This window comes from Rhipicephalus sanguineus, chromosome 6 (assembly GCF_013339695.2).
Source record: "Rhipicephalus sanguineus isolate Rsan-2018 chromosome 6, BIME_Rsan_1.4, whole genome shotgun sequence".
Taxonomy (NCBI): Eukaryota; Metazoa; Arthropoda; class Arachnida; order Ixodida; family Ixodidae; genus Rhipicephalus; species Rhipicephalus sanguineus.
Genome location: NC_051181.1, coordinates 124574446 through 124586665, shown reverse-complemented (window position 1 = coordinate 124586665; position 12220 = coordinate 124574446). Strand labels below are relative to the sequence as shown.

At 44.7% G+C, this 12220-nt stretch overlaps 1 protein-coding gene across 1 annotated transcript in view; it reads right to left on the bottom strand.

Moving 5' to 3' along the window:
- Positions 1-12220, bottom strand: part of LOC119396341 (gastric triacylglycerol lipase) — a 45256-nt gene that overhangs the window by 12557 nt on the left and 20479 nt on the right. Inside the window, exons 11-13 of the mRNA XM_037663523.2 lie at positions 8089-8293; positions 2888-2999; positions 1-98 (exon numbers count right to left, since the gene is read on the bottom strand). The exon at positions 1-98 is cut by the window's left edge and continues 53 nt beyond it. Of these exons, the coding sequence (XP_037519451.2) occupies positions 1-98; positions 2888-2999; positions 8089-8293 (415 nt within the window). The remainder of the gene's footprint in view (positions 99-2887; positions 3000-8088; positions 8294-12220) is intronic.

Genomic DNA, 12220 nt, shown 5'->3' with positions numbered 1-12220 from the left:
CTTGAGACCACCCTACGTAGAGCAGTGAGTTCTTCTTGGTCTCCTTCAAGATCATGTCTATCTGCGCCGGAAGGTGGTACTTGATCATTTCGTCGAAGCTGAGTCAAGGAGAAAGAAAGGAGGCGGCATTACGTTTTGCAAGAGAAATATAGAAGAAAATCGAGGTGGCGGTAGTTAGCATGGACTTGATATTGTCTCTAAAGGCAAACATCATGTCGCATGGGTCCCGAAACGACCATGCATAAGGGTTTCTTAGCAGCGAAGCTGTTTAGCAAATCGTTCCTTGTGAGTCGATCCAGAAAACTTTCATAATCATAAACGGGTATGTGCCACAGAAGTTGGGTAAATCCCACTACTCACCGCTGGTCCACTAAAAAGGAAGAAAGCAACAGTAAGCCCAACAAATGGCTGCGAAGCGACGGCGGCGAGCCGAAGACCCCGAGTACATACAAAAAGAAAATACTAGGGAACGGGAAAGGCAACGGCGGCTGCGAGCAGACCCCGAAGCGATGGAAGCCCTACGCGAACGACGACGTGCCCGTCGATCTGTGGGAGGTGCGAACGCTTGGTTTCAGCGCGAGTTTCTGTCTCTGGAGTTTGGACAACCGTGTCGTGTCTGTGACTGCCTGTGGTTTAACTCAAACCTCTGTGCGTTGAGAATCAACGTAGAAACAGCCTAGCATAACCTAGCTAAAGCCTAGAGCAACAACCAATCTAGAACCTGCATCACCTAGCTAAGGCCCAGAAACAACATAGAGAGAGAGAGAGAGGGAGAGGGAAGTTTATTTGCAGAAAGGCAGAGAGGGTGAAAAGGGATCGTCCACACCTGTCTTTGGAATGCACTCACCAGATCATGCCCTCATGTTGCTGACGGCAGCTTCAGAGCGCAAATAGCTCGTTTTGAGGAAGCGGGTTACCTGACGCATCTGCTGATTTCTGTGGCGGAGGCGTTGCGAAGAAAAACCAGGTTAGACAACAGAGTTGGCGAAGAACAGCCAGTATCAAGGTGGCAGTCTTTCCTCACTTACACTGTCTGTCGCGTAGACTCAAGAGGATAGGCCTGCGTTCGGGTGTTTCTGTTGTTTTTTCCGCACCGCACAAACTGCATCAGTTATGTGCTAGGACATGCCCTGTGAAGCAGGCACCGCGCAAGTGTGCCGCGCAAGTGTAAGGGGAAACATAAAAACCATTTTGTTGAATGTGCCGACGAAGTCGTGTACGGTGTTCCCCTTTCCTGCGGTCTAAAATATGTTGGACAGACGGGGCGATGCCCGAACATCAGGTTACAAGCGCACAATTTGAAGGTAGAGAGAAGAAATGACGGGTTCCTTGCCTAGCACTGTGATCAGCGCTCCCGTGTTCGACCAAACCATGGTCCTGGCCAAACATGCAAATGATCAAACCAGAGCGATCGTTGAGGCCTCGGTTATTGCCAAGTGTAACTGTGTCAGCGGGCCCTCGGTTGCCTTGGCCCCAAGAGAACTGGCTTTCCTTGACAGCGTAAACCACGGTCCACACCTTTGACATGCTTTTCGTAGTTTTTTCTGTGCATTTATCATGCATTTCGTGATGTCCGATAAGATTTTTCTGCTTAACCTGTTGACGACAGTTACGCGATTTGTCGCGTAGTCAAAATTATTCGACCACATCACTATTCGCTTCGAATTCGTTTCGAACCTAAAATTTATTATTCGCACATTCCTAGTAATGACTCGACACCGGATTTTAGGCAAATGCCTATTTCGTTCCTTGCGCTCCTATCGCGCCACTTTGATATATAAGCATGAATTGGAGGTTAAGAAGGGCTTTTATAGTGTTTTTATAGTGCCTATAAATGCTGTTTTTGGCATTTGTGCCTAAATGCTTACAAATGCCTATAAATGCCTATTTTCAAACTTGGCGCCTATATGAACGCTTTTTAGCCTCAAGTTTCGCTCCCGAGAGCAGTTTGAGACCGTTATTCATGTTACCGCGCAACATTGACTGTTCGTAACTATGACGTTGAACCTAGTCTTCTAGTTCAATCAACTCCCGGAAAGAACCGCAGACGTGAAGTGGGACACGCTGGCGAGCATTTGCCGCTGCAGCGACATGGCGCGAGCGATTGGCGAATGCGAGACCGTAGGCAGCCGTCATTGGAAAGGAGAGTGAAGAGCAAAAAAAGAAAGAAAAATGTGACGTGCACACGGCTTTTCTTTTAGTAATTCACTTTGTAAGGTGTTCACTGCAGTAGCGTAGCAACGAATTTTTTTCTGAGGGGGGGGGGGATTCATCCTTAATTTATGTATGTTCGTCGAGCGTGTGTTTGTACGAGTGCGTCTATATATACAGATGCAAAACTGAAAAGTTGCGAGGAGATACAGTTGAACCCCCCGAACCTTCCCCCCACCCCTGGCTACGCCAGTGGTTCACTGCCCGAGGAGATATTGGCTCTACGCGATTCGACCCAGCCAATAGGAGGAATCCCTCCCTTCAGGTCTTTTAACGATCTAGCTATCCGCTCCTACTCTGCCCTTCTCAACCATGCCGTGAAGACACCCAGGAGTGTGTTGATTCGACAGTGCACGCTTGACTCACCGTGCAGAACACGAGAGAGAACGTGTTCTGCAAACCGTGCGGGACAAAGCACAATTGCACGGCTATGTTCAACTGTTGGCGCCTTTGTGCCATCCTAAGCAATAACATTTTTGTTTTCCTGTCGTATGTAGAGCTCGCGTACGTCTTCGTTTAAAATTATTTGCATTTATATGAAAATTTGTTGTGCCTACATTTACGATTTTGGAAGCCTAAAACGTTGTTTTGCCTGCCTGTTCTTGGCGCCTAAAACGAGCTTTTTTAATGCCCAAATATCAGGCCTCTAGTAATGACTGATGAACAGTTCGGTCACCTGAAATCCCAGAACTCCTTCTGCTGCTTTTTGAGGCGGACGTGATTGGAGTAGATGGTGCCCCGTACATTGCCCAACCACACGTCGAAACCGTGGTCTGCTAAAATGAAGCCTGAAGAAAAGAAAAAAAATTAAGATACGTCAGCAGCACTTAGTCAAGCAAAGAGGACCCGCGCACAAGTTTTAGGTCGGCAATGTAATTTATATGCCTCGGTGAGAAACAGCGCTTAAATTTTATGCGACAGTGCGAACTATTTTCGCAGTGGGACGATCTCACAAAACTCGCTCTCATTATTCAGCTATGTTCCGTTGCACACGAATTGCTGTGGAGAAGTTGAGCTAAACGGCGCTTCTGCTACTTCATTTCTCTATTAAATAAGCAACGGAATGATGACACTAAAATAAGTCAGTGGATAAATAAAGAATGGGAGAAAAACATGGCAGTGGAAAATACGCTGATGAAAGTTGACAGTAATCTGTAGCGTATCCACAGATCAGATCATGACATATCATTTCATACACAACTGCGCACGATTGCTTATTCTGTCTCATTCTGTGTCCACTAAAGCGTCTTTCAGGACGTTCGCATGTTACCCTAGTAATCAGAAATGTCGTCCTGTAACGACTGTGGTACGGACAATTAAGTGTCACACTGTACCATGAACAGTAGCGATTGGCTTAACGTGTTCGTTATCTGTTTCTGTCTCATTCTTTCTTATCCCTTTAGTCCCTTCCCGACCGCTCAGTATGGAGAACCAAACCTAATATATGTTTAGGTTACCTCCCTACTTTTCCTTTCTTTCACCCCCCTCTCTCAAAGTAAGGCATGTCGTACATGTATACGGCGAAAACCCTTTGGTGCGTGTTAGCTGATGCCGTACATGTACGGCGAACACTCTAAAAGGTTGTGCAAAATTACTTTGAGAATGTATTCCTGTTTTCGCGGAACATCGGGTACGCGTATAAGGCAACGTCAGTGCGGTAGCACAATCTTGCGTCGCTTTCTTCGAGCGCGCATTGTGTTTATGAACATTATGTCCTCGTATTGCGTCATTTCTTACAGCAGGGCTGTTATGACCATCCGCTTGTCCGGTTCGCGATGCAGACAAGAAGCTATCGTCATCATGCCGGGGGACGCTCTCCCGTTGCGTCGATTTGACCGGCGTTGGTTGCAATAACTCGGATCGGCGAGATAACTAGTACACACTCAGAGAGAGAAATAGATAGAATGAAGGAGAAAGAGAGAAAATAGAGATAAAGAAAGAGAAAGAGAAGAAAGAGGGAAAAAAGATAGAAAAAGGCAGAAAGACAGAGAAAGAAATAGACAGAGAAAGACACTGAAAAAAACAGACACAAAAAAGACCGTAAGAACAGACATAAATACAGGAAGAGAAACAAACGGAGAGAGAGAGATAGGGAAAAAAAGAGGAAGCGAGAAATAGAGAGAGAGAGAGAAAGAAAGTGATGAAATAGAAAAAAAAGATAGAAATAGAGGGAAAGGGGGAGAAAGAAAGAAAGAGAAAAAAAGAAAGAAAGAGAAATGGAAAGAAACAGAGACACTGAATCGAACCCGATCGATGCCTAGCCAATACTCGTGATTTACAATGCGATCACGTGAACACTTCGTGCATAGGGGTGCGAATGGACGTGTGCCTAGTCAAGCCAGGACCAGTCGAGGGCTGACCAACTCTGCTGTGCCCTGGCCTTGCGCGACTCAGTGCAAGCTGCGTAACTTTTTTTTCTATTAAGGCGTTAGACAATAATGCAAAAATATGTTGTACACTGATCATAGATGCTGCGGACAGCTTCGCATGCAGGAGCATATATATAGAATATAGTTGTTATAACGGGTAGTGCTTTGCTCTGCAGTAGGTGCACTACAGCTTCAATTGCTCAACTAAACAAAATTGTGGTTCTTTGCACTATATAGCCGCCACATGGCGACATCATGTCAACGAACACGTCATTATTTCTAAGTAATTATCTGAACGAAAAGAAAAAAAAGACAGAAATGGTTTTAAGGACACACCAGAATTTTTGAATATTGGAAATCTTTACACTGCCCAAAATCTCCGGAAGCTTTACGCGTGACAGAACTCGGCAGCATTGGAAAAACGACCGAGGTAGTGCAGCGACTGGAACGAGAACCAAATTTGAGCTTCAAATATCGTGCTTCAATAGGCGAATTCGTACACCATGCACATGTTTTTTTCCTATGGAAATTCTCGAGATCGATAACACTGAGAATGGCTACAATACAATGCCTTAGTCATACTTTGGTATACATAGACCGCAGGTGGCGCAACGAAGGTCAGCTTTGTATACATTATCCGTAAAAGCAGGCTGTTTCTAGCTATTTGTTTTTCTATAGCGAGCATGTTTTTTGGATGTTCGTGGAAGTTCAAATAATATGCCTATTTTGCCGTTCGAAGAAGACAAAGTTGTCGCAGGAATATTTAGAGCTGACATGATCGATAGCGGCCAAACAAGGATATGCTTTGCTTCGGCACGTGTCTTCGTCGAAACGCGTGCATATTCAGGGCGCCCCAGCTAATTCTAACCACAGTTTAAAAATATGCCGACGCACCCTATCACGGGGAAAAAAAAAGCATGTTGCTGACTACTGTGTGGAGTAAGCCACACAATTTTTTATGCTCTGCCTAAATGCCTAAACAGGCAAGGTTAATTAACTAACCTTTGAAACAACGAAGCAATGAATGTTGTAGATCGGTTTACAAAACGTCGGATTAGATGGTTTCTAACTTTCTATTTGTTAAGTATTAGTGTTGTTCTGCTTACTAAAGATGCCCGCGCAATACAAGAAAAAAAAGCACGTGATGTGCCCGCTTGCGTGACGTCACTGCAGTGCTCCTTAACGTTCCGATATACAACTGCCTGCCAATCAATAGCTTTCTGATTGGAATTTTCGGCAGCGCGTTATTGCTTCGCAAGTTGGTTAACTTATCTTGCCCAATTAAGCAGAACGCAAAAGATAGTGCGACTTACTCCATGCAGTAGTCATAAACATGCATTTGCTACAATATGACAGAATGGTGTCCTCAGCTGCATGATGAAAAGACTGGCAGGCAAAAGAGGAAATTACGTGTATGGCATTAAGTTTAGCAACAATATCGTAAGTACTTCACTGCGAAACATTGCTATTCGTCACACTCTTACGCTCGTTAACTTCTCTCAGAAGGAAGAGGTACTTGACGCAGCGTTTTTGTTTAGTGGCCTGTCCTGTTGTTTGGCAGGATACATTTGCTACATATCAGTTATATAACTCTGTTGAAACAGCCGCTAAAAATGAAAAGCGAACAGCGGTTTCCTTAAAATAAAGGTTACGTAAATTGGTCTTGGTCAGAAGAGCCGCTTATTGATCAGCGTCCAGAACGGAAGCACTGATACGTTCGCGTGTCTTTCGAACAAACCATTACAATAATCAGCGCACGCGCACCGTCACTTCTCGTCTTTGCATGTCTTCGTCTATTTTGTTCTCGGCTTTGATTAATTGTGCAGCGAAATGCCGTCAACACTGTTCATTTTCAGTGAGGAGCAGTGGGAGGCTGCCTTGCGCAGCTCGAGGTCCGACATTCAGGAGGCCATCCTGGAGTGGGCGGAGAGGGTCGACGAGGCCTACTTCAAGTAGTTCCTCCCCCCACCGTCTGTCCCATTAGCCCCCTTCCCATTAACCAGGGACAAATACAGTTCATTCATTCATTCATTCATTCATTCATTCATTCATTCATTCATTCATTCATTCATTCAACGCTGTTAGTCCTCGAAACATGGAGATTGCCTCACATTTTCGAGTATAAACTACTCCACATGCTACTCGCACGTTAATAGATGATACTTTGCAATTAGCATGGTGGTTTCGTAAGTTGCGATACCTGTAATAGATAAAAAAGTTAATGAATGAATGAATGAATGAATGAATGAATGAATGAATGAATGAATGAATGAAAAAAACTCTTAGTGTGCCTTGTGCATTCGACAAAGACGACTCGAAGGCGAATGTAAGCTTTTTTCTTCTCAGTCCTCCTCCGTCTCCCTCCGAAAGCTTTCTGCACCTAACTTGGTTGTGTACTGCCTCCGTGATTGGTCCACCTGTGACTAAACCATGGTGTCATATGATGACGTCATCATGCGGCCGCGTAATGTGACGTCGTTGTGACGGCTTCTTCGCATCACTTCAGTTGACGCCGAAGCTGCGGGAAGCCGCCGACGCCGACGGCCAATTTTCGCGTTCGATGAGGCACCTAAGGCTTTAGCTTTAAAGGTACAGTGAAACCTCGGTGATACGATCACAGTTCATACGAATTTCGGGGTGATACGAATTTTTCGTTGGTCTCGGACAAGGCCCATTGGCCTGCAATGTAATGGAGTACGGTTGTTGCGAACCGATGTTCACCCAGCGACGTTTGATACGAACGTACGCTACCGCCCAGGTACGAAGGGGGGCTCTCCGCGCTGTCTCGGAAGACGCGCCAAGCACGTGCGAGCGCGGGAACGCAAGCGTGGGCATGCGCTCCGCACCACCAAATCGTCAGAATCACGGTGTAAGAAGAAACACTTTTCTATAGGTGGGCGAGGACCGAAAGAAGGCGAGGACGGTCTTGGCGAAGGAGTAGGCCTCACAACGTCAACATGCGCAACCGTTGAGGTCGCACTTGTGCGGGCACGGCCGTAAATCTCCCAAAAAACATCCCGAACACCTCCGCGATAACAAAATCATAACACAGGATCGTGGTTCTGTAATTATGTGGCCTTGATACATTCGCGTCAAAGCGTTTCTTTTGTTACTTTCGCTGCAGTACTCCGTTGTCATGCAAAAAAGCATACTAAAATTTCGAAGGGGCTACAGCTGTCGCGGGTCACAGCGCACCTGGTTCATTAAAAAAATACGCGCGTACGGACAATATATTTACGGTTGCTTGTATGATTGCCGACACCTAAAAACCTAACTGACAATCATTCAGGGTTCTTCCTGACGTTGCTGTGGCCCTGAAGAACAATAAATGAAAATGTACGCCAGCTTTCTTTTGTCGCATGCTAATTTTCCACGCTTTCGGTGATACGAATTTCGGATGGTACGAATATTTTTGGTGGTCCCGTGATATTCGTATCACCGAGGTTTCACTGTATATGGATATTGGGCATATCAGCATTGCGTTATTATGATTTTCCGGTCACCTCACCCAAACTCTGGTCGGGCAAGTTTACTACGAAGTCGGCGCTGCTACTCAGAACTCCGGTCATGAGAAAGGCGACGGGTCTCCCTTGGCCCGGTTCGGGTGTCGGTATGCGTCCGTGCGGTATCCTTTGTATCATGATTTGGTACGAGTCTTCGGTCGTGACAGTGAACTCTTGCACGGGATAACCAAAGCTCGTTATTAACTGCGACTGAAAGAGAAAGAAAGTAGGGCACGTTGTTTGTATTCCGTCAAATAATGCAGCATCTTGCAGGCCTGCAAACAGCACAGCATTATATCCGCAATGGCAAATATGCGGAACACCCGCCACGGTGGTCTATAGTGGTTATGGTGCTCGACTGCTGGCCCGAAGGTCGCGGGATCGAATCCCGGACGCGTTTTCGTTGGAGGCGTAAATGCTTGAGGCCCGTGTACTTAGATTTAGGCGCACGTTAAAGAACCCCAGGTGGTCGAAATTTCCGGAGCCTTCCACTACGGCGTCCCTCATAATCATGTCGAGGTTTCTGGACGTAAAACCCAAGCAATTATTATTATAATAATGTGAATCAGTATGAGAAAGCACGGAAGACAACGAACAGCTTCCTGTACTTTGCAAAAGTTATGACGCTCCGTGCACTGAGGCTTTTGTAAAAGCTACATTTCCTAAATAGACGACCGCTGTCACCAGAAAAAGAGAATATTATGCGAGTAGCCAGCAGGAACATTGAAACACATTGCCAAACACGCAGTAGTACCACTCTTGGAGGAACAAAAATCACAGTGGTATTAAATCAGATAATAAATTTCAAGTGCCATTCTTTACGTATTCTTTTTCAGTATTTTCGTATTTATGTGTTGGTTATGTTGCGCCTCTGTCTAAGAAGTGGCTGTTGTGCTCGGAGTGCAGTACTCGGCAGTCGAGCGAGAGCTTATTTGCAAGTGTCAATGAATGACGTAATTCGAGAACACTTCCGTTCCCTTATTATTTCCGTTTTGTAAGCATGCCTGCTTCGTGAACATTTCTGTTCTGTTTTTTTTTTTAATTTTTGTGTTTGTTAATGAACCTTAGGAGGAAAAATGTGATGTTAGAGAAAAGGAATAGCCGGAGCCACACGTACACACCAACTTAACCTTAGATATATTGATTTAAAAATAAGCACGTAGTTCGTACTCTCTTGTTTACAGCTACTGAAGTCAGTCCCATGACTTGGAGTTCACAGATCGCTTAATGTATTTTTGTAATGAGCAAATATGTGTGACACGAACATTGCATAAGTGCAACATAGTTTATAATATTTTTTTTACGCGATAAATTCGTATGTTACTTTAAAAAGTAGCACTTGCCAACCGATCCAACTTCGTCTTTAATTGCAAGGATACGCTTACAGAAAGTGGAAACCATTTTTCTAATATCATGAGTAATTTTTGAAAAACAATTCTTTCAGGGCATGCAGCTTTTTTCCCTTAATATGTGGCCGGATCGAGCATTCATCGCAGTCCATTTGTCCAGCGCGAAAATATAAAGCAAATAAGTCTCTAAAACTAAGATTTTTCATAAAGTTTGACACGGATGTTACTACACTTACTACTGTGCACTTACTACATTTTTATCACTGTCCTTGACCACCTTAGGCGTATACAATATGCATTGTACCAGGGATGCACAGGCAAACAATAGTGAAGTGAGTGAAAGTATATGCTTCTGCATGTCTGAAAAGAAAAAGAAAGGCAAATGAAAGTAGTGATGTGACAGGCTTTTGTTTCCTCGAAAAGGCCAAATATTTCTCAGTAAGGGTGGATACGTGGGCTCGTTGGTAGTGGGTCATTTTCTTAAACTTCGTTGTAGCGCGACAAAGGACATGTACACCAGACAGAAAACGCACGACGACACACAACGCTGTGTGTCGTTTCTTTCTGGTATCCGTGTCCTTTGCCGCGCTACAACGAAGTTTAAGCAAATATTTCTCATTAAATGTATGGCACACCGGATTGACCTAACCTGTTCAGCGCGTATACACCAGGAAATCATTGCTCAATTCAATCTACGCTTCGTACTCCTTATTTCCACATTTGATTTACAGTTTTCGTTTTGCAATAGATGATCTTCGCAGCGAAGTAGTGAAGACAGACTGCCTCCATTTATGCCGAGAGGTATGTTTATACAGTGTACGTTTGGAGCTCATCCCCTCCGAATAAGGCACATGTTGTTGAGATATTACTTTTGCCTTTTACGTGCGTGGTTCACTTAATGTATGCAATTCGTTGCCATTTGTTATTAAGATGTAAAAACACGGGAAGGTAGCCTGCGTTTGAGACGGCCGTCTGAAAATGATGAAATAAATTATCAATTAACAAATAACCTTGAAAAGTAAAAAAACAAAGAAAAGAATCAAAACGCTGTGCGCAGGTATGATGACAAATGTGCGAATAATGTCTCTCGGTGGGCAGAGTCGAATGCGCATGCGTGGTGGTCCCCCATAACACCGTGGGCAGAGACCATAGTATTGTGATACACTTAAAGGGACACTAAAGAGAAACAATGAATTGGTTTAGATTGATAAAGTGTGCTCGGAGAACTCTTGTGTAGTTTATTTCACCACCATAGGTTTATTATTAGAGGAGAAAACCAAGTGCAAAGTTTAATTTTTTAAATTTCGCGCCGAACTTTGTAATTCGTGACGTAAAAGATTTCCAAGAGCATTTAACGTATTTTGGCGCCACTGGCTCGACGAAATTTCCACAAACTCGTTATGTAAAGTCTCTGGCCCCCTCAGATGACAATGTACTTCGATTTAACCGACTAGGAACTACGTAGGCCCAAGCAGGCGCCGTCAAAAATATGTGACGTCACGGCAAATGGTGCGGGAATTCCAAGGTGGCGTCGCCACCTGTATTTTCTTTTTGCGCGTTTTCTCGCTTATTAAGCGTCTTCTCGCAGCAAGCGTGGTGTTTTTGGTATCGTGGAAGACTACTTTACTAATGCGAGAAAAATCGTTTTGCTCTTTAGTGTCCCTTTAAAGACCAGATGACCATGCGATCGGTCAGTTAAAAGAAAGACTCCATATAATGAGGAAAATGAGCAATGTAAGTTATGAAGAGTCCATCAGACCTGTGAGTCCACCAAATATCCCGAGTCGCTGCTCGCCTCTGCTTTTAGGGCACGGCCATGGTCGAAGCCCTTTACTCATTAGTAGATGCCGTCTACAAAGTTTGTTAGACCGATGACTCAATCAAATGCGCTGTTCTCGACATTGCGGTCTTTGCTATACTCTCTGTAACGCGCAGGTAAAACTCTTCATTTTACCTCCTTCTCTCTGACGAACTTACACCGATGCCCAGCTTGAACGCGACGCCTATTGACGACTAATATTGCATTGTCGAGTGATGGTGAAGACGATGACGAAAACTTTATTTGCCAGACTTCTAAGAACACAGGGCAGGCCCTCCGATCCGGGTCTACCCTGGCTATACCCAAGCTCTCATGGCCCGGTCCGCTAGCGACTTCTGGCAGTCAGGATCCGGGTTGATCAGGGTGGCCTCCCATTGCGCTAATTTTCTAGCTAGAGACAGCTAAATGAATCCAACAGAGAAACAACCAAGGAGCGCATAGGGGGCATTATTGGTAGTTTTTTTTATCCGTAGTGTAGTAATTATCACATAATCTGAAATGAATATAAGTAAATGAAGAAACACCCTTACCGTCGGTGGGGCTGTGACTTTTTTTGTGTTTGGTTGTGTTTAACAAGGAAACGAGTCCCTCGAACAAGTCCCCTTCTTTCGTTAGTGTCTACCACAGGCACGAGAGTGTTTGCGATATATGTACACGTATAGCGAAGACGGCCACGATGGCGACTGTCTAGAAATCAGAAGCACGTCGTCTAACTCCGTTTCTTCAGTGTAGACACATCACGGCGGCTGTTTCGTATCACCGCCCTCGGCGGTACAAGCATGCACCGTCGTAGGGCTTAATCTAACCATCTGTGGTGAAATATGCATGGTATGGCTTTTAATCTTGCTACGTTAAACTTCTCTCAAAACTGACGACAACGCAGATTAATTGGCGCGGATGATCTTATATATGACATCAGTCATTTTGTCGCACCACAATATACAGTAGAATCTTCTTGATACGTTTCTC